General features: G+C 42.8%; 1 protein-coding gene across 1 annotated transcript in view; it reads left to right on the top strand.

Moving 5' to 3' along the window:
* Positions 1-17,654, top strand: part of ctnnd2a (catenin (cadherin-associated protein), delta 2a) — a 227,346-nt gene that overhangs the window by 188,263 nt on the left and 21,429 nt on the right. The window contains exon 17 of the mRNA XM_072700081.1: positions 14,107-14,344. Coding sequence (XP_072556182.1) covers positions 14,107-14,344 — 238 coding nt within the window. The remainder of the gene's footprint in view (positions 1-14,106; positions 14,345-17,654) is intronic.

The following is a 17,654-nucleotide window of genomic DNA, read 5'->3' as shown; positions in this document are numbered from 1 at the left end:
GAAGAATGTACATTTTGGTGTGTGCATTGGGGACACGTATAAACTGAAAGGGCCGTCTGGTTAAATGTAACGGTCTGTTTGGGCTTACTGTGCTCGACGAGGAACAAACACATCAACCGTAAAACTTTCACTTGAGGTTTTAGACGTTCCGCTGACATTTTCACCAGAAACACTTAAACGTGACTTTCCCGCATCTGTATCTTGTCACCACTGGATTTTAACTGGGAGAATCTCCATGGTGTCGCTTGAAAAGGGGGAAATAAAGCTCTCTCTCTTTCACCATTAGCTCGAATGAATGCGGCTGGTCCATACCCTTTCTGACACGCATCCTTTGACTTCCTCTCCCTTTGATCCACCGCTTTGATTTGTTCTCCGCCGTCACCAAGAACCGCGTCTCTCGGCCCCTGTGCGTCATCTGGGTGGGCTGGTTGGAATCAGCTCAAGTCATTCGGCCTCGTCAGTGTTTTCAAAAGAATTACAAAACGACTCCGAAGCAGAAGAGTGCTCAGGAAAGCTGTAAAGACGCCTTGAAGTGCCCTGACATGCTCCGGCCGTCAAATCAAGTTTCCCCTCATGCAAGAGTTGCTCTGAGTTATAACTCACATGCTGGGGCTTTTTAAATTTTTTTATATTTAAAGATTTTTTTCATAGGTACCAGTGATACCAGTACCAATCCACTTAATTCACAGCTCTAAACAGTGTGGTTTGAGAGGGTGCCAGCATAGTGGCTCAGTGTGTAATACTCTGGTCTTCAGGTTCTGCCGGGTCATGCCGTGTTTCTGGTCATGGCATTCCTCCCACATGCCTAAATATTTAAATCACCTGTTATTTATGACTGTGTAGGTGTATATTCTCTGCAGTGATCTGGTATATACTATCCATGTTGTACACAACTTAAATCTTCCACCTCCTGTACCAACCTCTACCATCTTCACCAGATTCAACGGCAGGTTAGCAAGTGATTACCCTGGTTTAGTGCTTCTAAATTATGCGACCACATCTCTAAAATAAGTACTGTAAATATGATTATTTTTAAATGCGTTGTCACATCAATACATGAAATAACACATGACAAAAAAAAAAATGGAAAAATGTGAATTGGCATTTACAAACTGCAGAAAGTAAAAAATCATAAATCTGCACTATTGGATGTTAAACCGTCAGGCATAAGATCTGATTGTTCTACTGCACCGGTTGAATCCAAATTGTCAACGGAGTGAAGGCTGGTTCCAGGCTCAGCCTACAGAGAATATCGTCTCCACATCTGTTCTTGTCATCAGCCTCAGCAAAGCATGACTTCTGCTAACGTTACAGTAGTAGTCTGCATGGGGATCACCAAAACACTGCGGTACGGAAGCTGGATGTGCAGTGCATTTTTTTTCAGTTTTAAGACACGGGGTGTAAGAATATAGGAAAATGATGAGGGTGGCAAAGCAGCCTAAGCGGAGTGGTAGTGCCCATATTGAGGATATTCTGCTGTGCCAGTCAGAGCTCAATAGTGAACTCATGCCGTAAAAAATATAGTAAATGTGGCAATAAATCGCAGATTTCATACCATAATCTCTGTTATTGCACTGGTTCTGAGAATAACTCATCATGAAAAAAGTGACATGTATATGCACTTGTAATTTTGACTTTAGAATAATGTATGTTTGCAGTGGCATTAAATAATGTATTTTTATGCATCTGTCTATAAGGTCTGCTGATTTTCATTACTGCTGGAAGGTAGGTGGCCTCAGATGTCGGTCTGGCATCTTGGTCGGCTGATGGGATCCTAATGACATTTTTCCTGGATCTATATTTGTGTGTTCCGCCTTAGATTTGGGATCGCTGCTTGCTCTGCAAGTTTGGCATCGTCTGTTTCCGGCGAAGTCTAGGACTGCAAAGTTGGGTTTTTCTGTGAATCTGTTCTGTCAGCACATCCTCTTGGGCTGGTGACACCAGCTTTTGATATTGAGATTTGGAGTCTGGAGAGTTTTATTCAGATTGCTAGGACCTCACCTTGCATACATAGTTCAGGCATCTGTCTGTGCTGATGCTATGTGGGTTTAAAGTCAAGTATCAAATTAAATATAATTATAGTGCCGATATGTTAAAACTTTTGGATATTTTTGCATGGCTTGTTTGTTTCTAATTTTCAGAGTTATTAAAGGTTTTTTTAAAATGCTTTTCCTCACTATTTAAAATTCTCTCTGTGACACTTCTAACAGACTATTGATCCTTCTTTAATAAACTTGGTTTCTTGGTGGGTTTGTACATCTCCATGGCAACCATTTTTCCTTTTTCAGGCAACTGGTCTGGGTTCCCGTCGGACAATTACATCGCGGTTCATAACCTTTTTATGTAGTTTACAATCATTTATTTTCATGCACCGATTGTACAGAATGTCAGAGGAAGTTGTTATTTCCTTGAAATAGACTTTCCAGGTGAATCCACGTGAAAGCTGAGACCCCCAGCTGATTTGCTGCTAAATCCACTTCAGCCGGTGTGGATGAAGGGAAGGAAATAGGTTAAAAAAGGATTTCTAAGGCTTGAGATCGCTGAGAGATGGATTTTCTGTGTGAGGGAGGAAAAAAAGACTTAAGTGCCTTAGAATGGGGTATGAGTAGATGCCAGATGTGCTGGTTTGAGTGTGTCAACCAATTCAACACAACTGCAGGAAGCACTGTCGTCAGAATGGGCCGGCATGCCCGTGGAGAACATACCACACTGTGCTGGGTCCATCACAGCTGTGAGGGCAGAACAGAGTGAAATATTATAGCAGGAAGGCCCCCATTTGTTTTGTATGCTCCACATATGCGGATTGTGTTCATGTATATGGATGTATGATAATGGAAAAACATTTATGTCAATGTCGAGTGTGTGGTAGTACTGAGCGGTGTGACCAAGAATGTGTTTCATGGTATTTTGTAAGATTCTGGTGGTTTCACGATACATCACGGTATTTATTTTTTTCTTTGAAGTTCACCCTTATCACGTCAGCATCAATTAAATACATTACAATACTAATGTTTATAAAAAAAGTATGTTTTTATTAATTATTTTAAGAATCGTTTACATTTAGCTTGATAGTGTAACAGTGAACCATAGCACGTCGAACAGTGAACAATATAATATAATTTCCTGCATATTGAAGCATTGCAGCTGTTGTTTCAGCTATGCTACAGTATGGAAAAATTCATACCGTACGGGAAATTAAAACCAGTATACCACCCTGCACTAGTGTGCAGATATCCATCGATTTTCCAGACCGGCTTGTCTTATGCAGGCTCGCAGGGGTCTGGAGCCTATCCTGGGGACTATGGGCAGGGGTCTGGAGCCTATCCTGGGGACTATGGGAGTAACCCAGGACGTGGCATCAACCCATCACACACCACATGCACATGTACCATTCACACACACAACTGGAGACCTACTGATGTCTCCAATTCCCCTTAGCATGATTTTAAACTGTAGAGTGAAACAGGAGAACTCAGAAAAAAACCCACGACGACACGGGGAGAACATGCGATGAGACTTGAAGCAACCGGCCAATCGCCATGCCACCCTGGTCTGTTGGTATATGACGCAAAAATAATTAAAGGGGACTGATTATGTCCTACTGCCCTATTTGGAAATCACAGAAAAAGCAGAATGCTGGAACTAACAGCTATCAGTGGATGGATCATTGAGGGCTTTAATTTGAAAATTCAGGGTAATTATGTAGATATTATCTTAAAATTCCCATCCCAGAATATAAACGTCTATGCAGGCGAGGAAATGTATAATTGCTGGAGCCTCGATTTATTAGATTTTTATTTGACATGTAGAAATATTTGAAAGTGGAAGGAACTCAATATACTGGCACTTGTGTAGTATGGACTCTAGGATTATCTGATATTTGTGCTTCTTTTTCCTCATGTGAGAATGTGCATTGCTTTTGCAAACTTACTGATGGTAAATTTAACATACTGCCTATGATCTTCAGAATGTAACACCACGATAATTGTCACTGACAGAAATTGGTCCATCTAATCGTACGATCGAACGTGATCATTTTACTCTTTCATTAACATTTGTGTATGCCTTATATACCCAGCAGATAACCATATATGCTCAACTCGTGATATCAGACACAGACGAAATGTTTACGAAGAAATTAGTCATTTTGACGTACTTGAAGTCAATGAGCAACAACGTAAAATGAGTGTTTTATAGCCTATCACTTTCGGATTCCTGAAGCTCACAGAATGTTGCCGTATCAAAGATTCAAAGATTACGGTTTGGAGTGGAGAAGAAGATAAGAGGAGAAGTACAAGGGTGTGCATGAATAGTTTTATTTATCCATGCATTGGAGTGTTTCTGAGAACGTCAGACTGTGTGAAGCACAGCTAATTTCCTATTTGCCTTAGCGTTGCTTTGTTGTGAACCTTTTCTGATTTGCACTGCTTTTTCAAAGGCGTCCAGGGAATTCTCGCCCACGGCCTTCCTGAACGCGGGGCATTGTCTGCCTAAAAGGTGCCTTTCTTGCCCACTGGACACATGTTCACATGACTGGTCTGCTCAGAAGCACGGCAGAGAGTCCCCAGCGGCATTTTTCACCATGTGCTCCGCGTCCTGCCCTGCTGATTGACAGTGACAACACTTCCCGCCACGAACAGCTGCTCTTTCTACGAGTGGCATCCAGCGGCCTCCCTGGGCGGCCGTTGTGTGAGCGTGTTTAATGCCGCCGCTGAGATTTGTCTATTTGCATTCTCAAAGAGGCAGCATTGACAGCTGCCTCTCTCTCTCCCTCTCGAGTTTGGCCCGGGCCCCAGGCCTCGTTGTTTCCTTCACAATTGGCCTCCCTATGCTTTCCCCTCTCGTCTCCCAAAGGCCTCCCTGACACATTTCCCACCCTTGTCATCTTGAGGTTAGGCCTTGTCACAAACCTCATTCATTTGGAGATGCTATCCAATGGGACCCTGCCAGTTGTCAAGTCGAAGACAGTGAAAGTATGAGAAGAAAGAGAATAATTGAGGAGAGACATTACAGTGTAACCTTCCAGAGGACGAGCACTGGAGATAAGTGGAGTTGTGTACTCATGGAGAACATGAGTCCCTAAAGCTTGCTAAGCAACTAGGAAACTCAGCAGAGGACTTTCTTCTGCTGGAAAGGTTCTACTTCGGAAGATTTTGGGGATCTTACCTTCTGCCTGAGCCTATTAACATAATCACTCTCAAAGTAGGTTTGCTTGTACACACAAAGTCAGTTATTAACCTGCTTCTAAGATTGAGCCAGATCCCGGTGAACATGCTAGAGTGATGGGTCTGGTTCCTAGGCGTAAGACCAATAAGAACCATCACACGGCATCCAGATAGCTCAAGAGCCTCAATGCTATCTCTTTACTGCACTTTCTTGGTTTTCTAACTAGAATCAAGGGCTCTAGGATTTTCTCTTGTTGCAAGGTATACAGTCAGACCATAATTTGACGTGAAAGATCTCTCAATTCTGCCATAATGAAAATAGTAATAAAAAATTAAATAATAGTGTAATAAATATACACTGATGAGACAAAACATTATGACCCCCCCCCCCCCTTGACAAGAAGGACCAGATTTATTATGGCTATATGACTGGCCACAAGTATTGAATGTTGACTTATTGTCTAATATATCCCTGACCTTGATGAGATAGTCAACGTTATTTGCGCTATATGGGGTAGTCATAATGTTTTGGCTTATGAGTGTATAATAAGCCAAAGGAGCGGGAGTGTTAAATTGTAACTGTTGTTGTTGAGGTGTTTAGTACTTTGACGGCCTGACGGTAGAAGCTCAGAAGTTGGTTTTCAAAGTTCTGTTCATTGTAGCTGACTCTTCATGCATAGTCATAGGTTTCCGGCAAATCGGTAAGGTTCAGGAATATTGTCCCTCAATATCAGTACTACCTATTGCCACCCACCTGGCCGTTGACTTCATTCAGGAGGGGTTACAGGTTTTAGCTGTGATCAGAAGAGTTATATTCAAAACTTTTTCCTACTCGGAAGGTGGGTGTAGTGAGGATCTTTTTATTATACAGTAATTAGGACTAAATTTGTCATCCAAGAGTCTGACATGCAGAGGACTCCTGCAGCTCATTTCTGAAAAGACCAGCTCCCTGACTTGTAATACAGCAGTGGCCTTTGGAATTTGTAAGGAGTGCTGCCTGATGGGAATTCACCTTTCTCTCAGTACCAGGTGAACCTCCTCTTTCTCTTACAGCCCCCTTAATGACTGACGATGTCGTCCTCCCGGCAATAAAAGAGCTCCGTCGCTTACCCATAATGCGCTCACAGATGACGGGCGACATTTCTACGGTCTTTCAGCCAGGTCACCAATTCCTGCGCTGTAAGCAGACCTGCTTCCAACTCACAAGTGCTTCAGTCAAAGGTTTGCGTTCCTTCCTCTTAGATTTCATAATCAGCGCCAGTCTGTCTCCTTAAGAACATAAGAAATATACAAACGAGAGGAGGCCATTCGGTCTATCAAGCTCGGTCATACCTGCCATGTTAGTCACTGGTGTTGTGTTTAGCCAGTGTGACAAACATCAAAGCAACCGAACGTAATGTGTATTGCAGAACCTGCAAAATAATAAAAGTCACAGATCTCGTTGAGAACAGCAATCTCGTTTGTCTCCAAATGTGCTGTTCCTGTGTGACGGTGACACGATCCATTATATCTCCCTGGTTGCTCGGGGTTTGCAGTTAACTTCCACAGGCTGGGCTATTACATTATATTCATATAAATGTTAATGTTCCTGGTTTTGCGACTCCCAAGGGCAGCCCGGATTAGCACTTCCAAGTGAGTTGCGGAGTACTGGACCCCCAAGGCCTCTGTGGAAATTTTTAAAAGGCTTCTTTGAAATCACAGCAGCATTATTAAACACCCAGCCAGTTCAAATTGACCACAAGAAGCACTTTTTCCATCCTTAAACATGGGATGTTATATATTTGCTTTGTGCCGTTAGCTAAACTATCCTCTGGTTCTCTCTCTGTATCACATGCTGGGCTTTTTCCCACCCACTCCTCAGCAAAGCATTCTGGGACAACTACAGTGGGAGATTAGCAAATGTTAAATGAAAGAGTAGTATCAAAATGAAACATAAATGAAAACAGGAACCATCTCTAAAACCGTTTACTTAACAAGTAGGAAGTGTAATTGACAGATTATTTGGTTTGGAATGAGGCTGAAAGAATTCTGGTTCGATGGTGACGGCTCCCCTACTGGCCGGTGGATTTCACTGCAGTTTCATGATGTCCAAAAGGGTTCAGCTATCAGGTATGACACTCAGTATGGACTATAAAATGGATAATGGTGGAAATGGTCTCAGGTATTGGTACGCTTGTTGTGTGGTTGGTTTTCTGTTTCTGTTCTGACCCTGGGGCTGATCCTAAATGCTGAATTGTCTACACATTTATATAATAAGTGTATTCAGGCAAGGTCAGCCAAAGAGCCACAAGCAGAGTCTCCTAACAAGACCAGTGAAGCACAGCCACAAAAACACTCTTATTCTTTAATTATTGCCATTATAGACAACCATTATCTCCGGCATAAACTGAAGTGATTTAGTGCTGCTTTTTTGCCAGGATGACAGTCTTAGCCTTTCATAGTGATCCATGGAATGACTCTGTAGGCAGAGCTATTGCTTTAGACCAGCAAGGTTGTTGGTTTGAATCCCACCTCTGCAGTATTTGTGCAGGGTGTGCCTGTTCTCCTTGTGTCTTGCAGATTTTCTCCAGGTACACTGGCTTCCTCCAGCTGAATAAAAGCATGAAATCAGGCTAATCGGTGTCTTTAAATTGCCCATATGGTGTGACCGAGTATGTGCCTTGTGATGGACAGGAATCCCTTCCAAAATCTACCCCAACTTTTTGCTGCCTGGGATAGGCACCATGCCACCCTTATCAAGAAGTTGTTGGGTGATGGATGGATGAGAAGCATATTTCTCCTTTGCCCACAAAATACAATAATTCCAGGTTAGTAACCACCAATTTACCTGCTCTGTTACTGCATTCAATCCATTTAAGATTACTAAAGTGTATCTGAAAATGGGGAGGGGGTACCATCTCTTTGAGAGGATTTAAGTAGGCATGATTGCTCATATCGATTTGTTTCCATATGTGCTTTGTTCCTGGTACTTTTTGGTACTGGTGTTTCTGTCAATCTTTCAACCCTAACCCCAAACCATAGCCTCTCTGAGCGTGTAAAATCTCTTGGATCCTACTGATCCTGCATTCCAGGCTTCTATACAGGGCTTTCCTTGGCGGGAAGTGAATCTGAAATCAAATCAATGTTTATTTATCAAATGCATACAACAGGAAATGCAGACAATGAACTGAGATTTCCAGGGAACTTCCTATAATATGTGATAAGTAACATATTACAAAAAGGAAATAAGTAAATTGGAGTAGTACAACACTGAAAATAAAATAATATTAAACAAACAAAAAAATCAAATAAACCACAACAAATAAATAAACACACAAAACAAAAGTGTAAATGTGAAAGTTATCCATATTCAATCAGCTATTGAGTAGCCACACTGGTTGCATGTAGTGACTGTTGCAGAGTTTGTTTGTCCAACTGCAATCTTGTTGCTATGATACCATTTTCCTGATGGTAGGAGTGGAAAGAGTTTGCGGCTGGGATGGCTAGGGTCTTTCAAGGTGGACCTGGCCGCCTTCTGGATGTCAGGCAGCTTGCAACCGTCAATACTGACTCCACCATTCTCTGCAAGGTTTAATCCAACATTGCCGCTTTTTGGATTGTTGTATTATGCAATAATGACAGACAGTGTCTCCCTCCGTTCCATTACAGCTTGTTAAAATGCACCTTTGTCACCTCCCAAGGCTTTCTGGGTCGAGATTGAAATGATGAATCAGTCTCCTTGGCTGGGAAACAGAACTACGAGCGTCTCAATTTGCTTCCCATTGCTGTGCCTCTGAATTTCCGACTAACAAACAGCTACGTTCTCATTAGAGACGCCTCCCATGGCTCATCTTGGGGGCTTGAAACGGACAGAGAAATGCTTTCAGGCTCACCCTGGCCACAGGATGCCTGGTGAGAGGCAGCGGCGATGTAGCATGTCGGTGTCCGCCCATATTCTCAAAAGGTGGCCAACGGTGCCATAAATGCCCATAGTTCTGAGTCGGAGTAGCTCATCTGCATCGCACTTCTTTAGGCAGGGGAGAAACTGGCTGACTTTTTTACTTTGGCAACGTTAACTTCTAGTTGGATTTTGCTTCAATGGACTTTGAGTCACCTCAGTAAACATTCCAGTGTGTTTATGTGTTTATGTGTTTTACCCCAGATTCTTCACCGCCTCCGAGTTCCCTTACTCATTTGAAAACGCCCTGCCATTTAAATAAGTTTCGGTCTCATATTAGCCACTACAACCCCCATGAATGTGGGCGCTTAAATAAACTACGAGTAGCATTTTCTTTACCTGTTGGTGTAGACATTTTCATCTTGTTTGAGCGGGTGTTATTTGAATGGAGCGAAAACCCCAAAATCCAAATATCTGCCTGCCTTAAGATACCGTGCTGTCCTGGTCTGTCAGGAATCATCCGGAAAGAAGCACAGAATCCGTGGGTCGGATTGACAGCCGTACCACCCATGACGTTCAAAGGGGTTTGCGAAACCGATTAAATGTATCGCTTCCTGTTGCTGCCGCTTTCATAAAGTACTCAAAGTATCTTTGAGTATTTTGTCCACGGCTGAGTGAAAAACACTATGATTGTTTTTCTAAAGATCCCTGCTGAAAAAGCCATTTTTAATATAATTTAAAGGTCAGTTTTTACAGTTCAGTGCACCCATACCATAGGGAGGGAAATAGTTTTTATTTTTCACTTTTAGATTTTTGTGTAAATTTGTCAATTTTAAATGTACTATATTTGATGGCGCTGTTTTGCAATTAAAATTACCTGTAGCGTGTACAACTGTAGAACCTGTACAGTCAACTGTGCAAAGGTGCAGCCGTTTAATGTTGAGATTTTTACGTGATGTAATGCCTCACAGAAAGTACCAAAACACTTCTTGAAATTACTTATATGGATTTGTTTTTTAACAATCCTTTAACAAAATGCTGTGGGCTAAAAATATTCCTCATTGTTTGTGAATAAGTGTTGCTGTACGTTTGAGTGGCCCGTTTAGAGCGTAATAAAATCAAGAAGGTCATCTTGGTGGCATCATTGCAGAGGCGCTAACCTTCAGGTGAACCTTCTCCAGAGTCTGTAATTGCGTTCGGCTTTATGAGGATTTTCTGTCATTTGGTCTCTCGCTCTTTTGCTCCCCAGCCTTGACTGGTGCTCGTAACTGGGGGGTGTTTTCTATGCCCTCTGCCAGTAAGGTACTGTGGATGTTTCCAGAGTAAGACCTCCTTCTGTCAGAATTTTAGGAAAACATCTTACTGCAACCTTACTGCAAAAAAGTCCCACCTTCCAATGCCTGATGAGTCTTAACTTGTGGTAATTCTGGTGTTTTAATACAGAGTTGACTTCTACACTGGTAAATGTTGCGCTCACCCAGTAATTCTACCCAAAGCAGCTTAAGATTCCTTTTACCTATCTTTGGATTTTTTTCCTGGAAATATTCAGGATATCTACCTTGTGTAAAAGTACTACTGTATAACAGGGACTCTCCCAGGACCTGGCCTAAGGAGTTTTTAGGTTATCAGGACACATTCCCACTGCACTGCCCGGTACATTGGAGCTGGCTGATCAATTTTCCTTTATATTAACTTCAGTCACTGTGCTGTAAGGTCTCTGCTATTTGAAGGCTTAATTTAAGTATCAGTATATTGCATGTTCTGTCTCTCATTTCTCGAAACAAAAAAAAACATTACAGCAGCTGAGGAGCCAACACTGTAAATGTCAGTTTTATAAGGTATTTAACCACTGAAAATGTTCTATTAATCAACCATTCTAGGCATTGTTACCACTTGGCATGTCAGCTTTATTCTTTTTACACAATGACTTTTAGCCCTGGAAATACTGAAGAATTAAGACTAATTATCCTCCTAAACATGCAATATAGATCAGTCAAGAATAGTAATGTATATTTAATTTAAGGCTCTCTAGAATATATATCGGGTTTGCTCTGGGTAAATCCCTTTGTGCTAACTTGTCCACCAAGGAAGACGAGAGAGTCTGGAACTTCAAGATAAGCAGCCATCAATTAAACGAGCATTTTTTTTTTTCTGTTGGAAATGGAAATGGAAACTGTAACAATCAAGCTCCCGTTGGTTGAGATGATGCCTGTGTGACATTCATTTTGTAGCAATTTGGAGGCAGCTATCAGGAGGTTATTGATGGCGTGACTCAATTTTATCCTCACCTTTTCAATTAGGAAGGGAGGGTTATGGGTACCTGAGGAAGCAAAAGGGACAGAATGTCTTTTCTTTCTTGTCTTTATCTGTGCTGACATTTTACTTTGTGGATTAGATTCATTTTGATGATACAACCTTGTTTTCGAGAGAATGGCCCGTAACTGGAACTCAGAAACATGCATTACAGCAAGGCTGACATGATATTTTGAATATTTTTATGTAGTAGTTGTTTGCTATGGTGACTGGCACTGTGCCCTCACCCGTGGCATTGGTAATTTTAAACTTATCATTTATCTATTTATTCAATCCACTACATTCATTCAACCTCTTTATGCTGTTATATTAGTTGTTTACATACACATTGTACTATGTATATAAACCCCTTTGTCCTCTCCTGAGTTTTGTGCTTAAATATTGTGAAAGTCCTCCCCCTGCCAGTGCTGTTATATGTTGCACTGCGGTCCCAGTGGAACATTACTTTGTACCACTGTTCAGCTGTATGTCGGTGGCATGACACTTGACTTGATTTGCTAATCTGGCCACATCATGTGAGTTTTAAGGTTCAGAGCGTCTCCTGTCTCATGTGCTGCCCCGTGCTAAAGAAGCAGTTATGAGAGATGGATGGATGTTCTCTGGTTTATAAATGGTGCCTTCCTATGCCAGCTCTCCAGGAGCACATCTGTTAAACAGAAAGATCAGCTGCAGGGACCTGGTGAGCCACCGTGATTTACCTGAATTGCACAAGACGCTGTTAGTCATAGCTCTCTCCGGAGAAAGCGACTTTACTTTGGTAATTTTCTGTGCTTGGCCTGACAAAATGCTGGGGTTCCACCGACAATAGGGGAACTCGACGGGGCCGATTGGGTCTGGAGGTGTCTGGGGCAGGTGTGTGGCTCAGTGGGTTCGGACACTCTGATCAGAAGGTTGCTGGTTCAAATCCCAAGGTTGGCAGAGTGCGTTCACTGTTGGCCCTTTGAGCAAGGCCCTTAACCCCCAGGGACTGGCTGATGTATGTATGCGTCTACAGGGTTGTGGCGATGTGCTTTTGGACCATGTGAAGATTGGCAGTTATCTCATTAACCATAAGTCCTGGCTTCACCCACGGTGGACACACACCTACCTCACAGCACTGTCTGAGCACCCAGGGCAGTTTTAAAAGGTTAACCCTGGAGGAGTATGAGTTAGACTCCAGAAATGTCAAACTAAAGATCTGTAGGTTCTTCATGTGTATAATTGTTGTAGGACATCTGGTGTATTATTGGTCTGTCATTGTTAGGCTTAGTTCAGATGCCCTGGGTGAGGAAACAACCATTTAAAAATCAATTAAACTATACTGAGTCAACAGTGTCCTTACTTACTTTCCCTGTTATAGTGAATAAAGCAGTGATTATAATGATTTTTGAGGAACACTTTATTTGAGGGAACAAATAATATAGTAGCACATTATTACCTTAATTAATTAACCAGAAACAGGTAGTGTTAGTCACCTACTGATCCCATGTTCGTCCGTCATCATTTAATCATAATGGTTCATGTATTTCATACAATTGCTATATTTGTCCATGATTTGTGCTTGAGTAGTTACTGAGTTACTATGTTATTTGTGCCCCCTCAAGTAGAGTGTTACCAATTTTTGTAAGTTAAATTGCATTGGGTGTCTTGGGGGAAAAATTAAAACATCCATCCATCCATCCATTTCCTAAAACCGATTGTTTGATTTATGGTCGTGGGGAAAATTCAAACAGAAAACGTAAAACATAATAATCTGGATGTGTAATCGCTCGGGAATGTAGCTGAAGGGCTTTATTCCCCTTTATACGGTATCTTTGTTCTCCTTTCCCACTTTGAACCTCTCTGCTGACTCCCAGCGTATCCAGCAGTTTCATTCTTCAGTGTGTTTTCTTCCTGAAGTCATGCATCTAATCTTAGGGGACTCGCTAGCAATCTGGGCGGCATGGTGCCTTGCACCGCTAGGGTTGTGGGTTCAATTCCCACCCCGGGTCAATGTTTGTGGAGTTTCCTTTGGGTTTTCCAGTCTCCTCCAGGCCAAAAGCATGTGATTTGGTAAACTGGTGTCTAAATTTCCCACTGGGTGGGTTTGTGTGCCCTGTGTTGGACTGGAATCCTATCGACTGCTGTAGTGTCCAAATCCAAAAATGGAGCCTAAGGTTGACACTTTGCTCTCTCCCATCCAAAAACGTAAGACAAAAGAAGAAGAAGCGGCGACAAAAGAAACACGCATAGCCATTCGCTTAACTTAAAACTATTTACTAAATCGAATAACACTACAGTATACAAAGTTTTCCATATAGCAAAAGATTTGAAATATTTCGAAAATTAAAAAAAGAGAAGCAGAGTTCCTTCCAAAATCAAAAGAGAGAGACAGAGGTCAAAATACCGTGCTGCTCCGTCCTTCCCTTATTCCTTAATGACCTCTACTGTCACGTGACGCTCTCAAAGGTACAAACCTTAACTTAACAATCTGATATATTATTGTAAATAATAATCACAAAATAATCTCCATTATACTTTCAATCCATAAACCCAAATCAATATAGTTTTAGGCTCCTATAACTGCCCTGTGCTTCCTGGGTCGGGGTTAGGTTTAGGGTTAGGGTTAGGGTCACCCCGCACTCGATACATTAATGGAAGATCCACGGATAGCTGAAGGACATATTCTTTGACATATTCATAGTCCATCACGTTATACTTTCCACAAGTGTGGAAATTAAGTATTTTATGGTTACAGTAACCAATCAGAGTGCTTCCCTTCTCCTGTTCCAGGAAAATATGCCATGCGTGACCTGGTTCACCGGTTGCCAGGCAGCACCAGTACCAGCAGTGGGGGTTCTGCCTCCACGGCGGGCGGAACGGCAGGCAAGACTATGTCGGACGACACCGTCACCGCCATCTGCTGCGCCCTGCACGAGGTCATCACCAAGAACATGGAGAATGCCAAAGCCTTGCGCGATGCCGGTGGCATCGAGAAGCTCGTCGGCATCGCCAGGAGCAAAGGGGACAAGTAGGTGGCATGGGCCCTGGACTCAGAGCCTTCCCATGATGCACTGCTAGACCGACACCCTCAGAGAGTGACATGGCCAGATCATGTACCTGTGAAAAATGGTGTCATAAAATTGTCATCTTCAGGCATATAACAAAACACTGAAATCTCGTCTAGGTATCTACAAAAAAGCTAGATCAATTCAAGACCGCTAATCCAACTGAAATTTAAGGAGGAAATCTGCAAACACCCAATAAAGCCATCATAAAATTGATCCATGAATTGATATTTTTCTCATATTTTGATCTTAAGATCAACTTCAGTTACTTAGAGTCTCAGGTGGCTTTTGCAGAGCAAAATAAACACAGCGACTTGTTTTTGCATCAAAGGTAGGACACTTCAGTACATGTTAAATTGATCTAAATCGTATCCAGTCAGAGCTGAATGAATCACATTGTATTCGAATCGAATCGCATTGAATCATTTCTGAATAGAAGTGTATTGAATCATTACATATTTGCCTGTGTCTTTTGTATCTGTGAGGAAGAGAAATATACCCTTAGTATTCTGTCACATTCGATGTGTAACTACTGCTTCAGTATACATCAGGCTGAGTTTTTCTTTGGGGAACGAGGTCACTGTGAAAAAGTGAAAAGACCGTTTAACACTTGGTTTATCCCCTTGGGAGCTCCAGGGTGTCACACGTGTTCAAGCCGAGAGCCGTTCCACATCTGCTCGCTCAGCCCAATGGTGGGCAAGCCCACAAAGCGAGTTCCCCGGGGGTGAGCTTTTCCTCACACCATGCAGGGTCTACTGTGCATGATCAGCCCACTGATGGGCAAGCCCACAAAGTCAGATGCCTGGGGGGGGGGGGGGGATGTTTTCTCATGGTTGGCAGAATCCACTGAGCATGCTCAGACAAATGGTGGGCAAGCCCGCAAAGCGAGTACCCCGGGGGGAGCTTTTCCTCTGGCTAGGCAGGGTCGAATGGGCATGCTCAGCTCACCAACGGGCAAGCCCACAAAGTCAGACACCCAGGGTGTGGGGGGGAACGTTTTGTCATGGCTGGCAGAACCAGATGTCAGCATGCGACAGACACTGCCTGGGCAGTGGCAATATCACCCCGCTGGTTACCGTAGTGACGTACCCTGTAATTCAGCCCTCACTTGATGGCTGACAGGGGTCTTGTCCTTGTAACGGGCGTCTTTTTTCTATGCCTGTTACCGGGGATCTCTTAGCTACGCAAAAGACCCCTTTAATTGTTTTTTTTCCCTATTTTTTTATGTTCCTTTTTTCAGCTTTTATTAAAACACACTTAGTGATGCTGCCCACTGATCACCGTACCCGGCAGAAAGAAACTGTACCTTTCCTTCTTAAACTTGTGGTCCTCTCCGTCGGCACGCCAGCCATGGTGTGTCATGCCAGATTGGGGGGGTTTCTGAAATCCTAAATTAAAAATGAGGGCCAATGATTACAGCCCCTGCCCCCGACCCCCTCACATGGATTCAGAATTAATTAACTTCTAAGATTATTAAATTAGGCAGGTGCAGAAACTTTTTTTTTCTGTTCATCAATCTGTTCCCCAGTCTGAGTGAAAATGTTAAGAATAAAGTTCATCCGAGGACAGCCAAATCGCTGAGATATCTGCTCCTGAGATATCTGTATTTTTACAGTAGAGAGGGAAGGTTCCTACCAGGAAACATGAAATTATGTCTATAGGAAAAAACACACTTGTTAATGGAAAAAATACATCTGGTCCGCAATGCAATAAACTCAGGAAGCAAACACCAAGCTCCAACCAGACATAGAGAAGGAAAAAAGTTATAAGTTTGATTAAAGTTTCCGCTGCGTATTATCTTTATGGTGAACCTTCATGATTTCCATAAAAGCGGGACTCTAACAATGATCTGCTGATTTGATCGTAATTATTCATTTCTAGTGTCCTTAACATTGGGGTGTCTTGCATAATAAAAATTGCAATCAGAGTCAGCTTAATTCACTTAATTAAGTTAATTGCCACGTGTGTCTAATTTATCTGGGAGCACGGGGTCCTGCTCAAGAGAAAAACCTGATATGTTTAACTGAGGAGATGTCGCACGGTGTTCGACAAAAAACAAGTAAACAAGTTCAAAAGTTAAAATAGACTGCGATGGCTGGCGGGTACTGGAAGAGAGACCGTAAGCTGGGCGGGAATTACAACAGGTGCAGTGTGTGGAGAAAGGCCTAATGACTGGAACTGCGGGTTAGGGTTAGGTTTAGGGTTAGGGTTAGGAGGGCGCACAGGTGCGAAGCTCATCGGAAGCTTAAGCCTGGGGTAGTGGCAGGTTTATAGACCTGTAGCTATTAAGAGTGACTCACTGGAACGGGTACTGCCCTGCACGGGAGGGGTCAGACACAATCATGCCAACATGTATTTTTATTATTTTTTTGCTTCCCCTGGAGTTGAGGTTGTGCACATTTTTTCGTGGTAGGGAACATGTTTGTGACGGTCGTCCCTGCAGATTCCACGGCACAGTGCAGGATGCCTTTGGGGTGAGCTGTTACCGGGCAAACTCGACAGCGGTTACGGGGATGATATGGAATCGTGGGTATATGTAGGATTTCGACACATGTCTTCAGGCACTGTCATTAGTGTACAGAGAGGAAAGAGGGAAATGGAGCAGACAGCCTTGCAGACCACTGTTGTAAGGCAGTGAGAAATAGAGACCAGTCTCATACACAGTGTGATATTGCTCAGACATTGTAAGGGTCTGCTGAAGGGTGGAGATGTTACCTTCAGCATTGACAGCTTGCTGTAAAGACATTCAGGGGTAAAGGTGCTGTTGAGCTGAGATCCGCAAATGGGATTCTGTAACGTGCCCAAGGAGTTCAGATGATGCCAGAAGACTCTTGTTAACAGCACAGTACAAGACCTGTCGGCCTTTTAAGCAGAATGCAGGTCATCAAGGAGAGGAATCATGACCGAGTTAAGATTTAGAATCAAATGTTGTTTTTACAACGGACTGTGTGTAGTCTATAATCAAAAAGTCTACGTGATTGTCCTTCTGCGGAACAATATTGGAAGAAGCAGACCAGAAAAATTCAGTGGCCCAGACTCTGATCGGCGACATCTGGTGAAGAGCAGCACATCGTTTTAATCTAGCAGGGGAAAGCAGGTCAAAGCCTCCTGTATTTCCGGAGTTTTGTTCCTTGAAGAGCATCAGGGAGGCATCAGTCTGAGTTTGCAGAGCTGTCAGCCAGCTGGTGAGCACTGGCTGGTAGAGGGGAGATGGAAAGTGATAAAGAGGTGTGAAATTTTTCTCAAACTGGACACGTGGAGTGGTGAGAGGCT

This window comes from Paramormyrops kingsleyae, chromosome 15, assembly GCF_048594095.1.
Source record: "Paramormyrops kingsleyae isolate MSU_618 chromosome 15, PKINGS_0.4, whole genome shotgun sequence".
NCBI lineage: Eukaryota > Metazoa > Chordata > Actinopteri > Osteoglossiformes > Mormyridae > Paramormyrops > Paramormyrops kingsleyae.
This window is presented reverse-complemented; position numbering and strand designations above follow the sequence as displayed.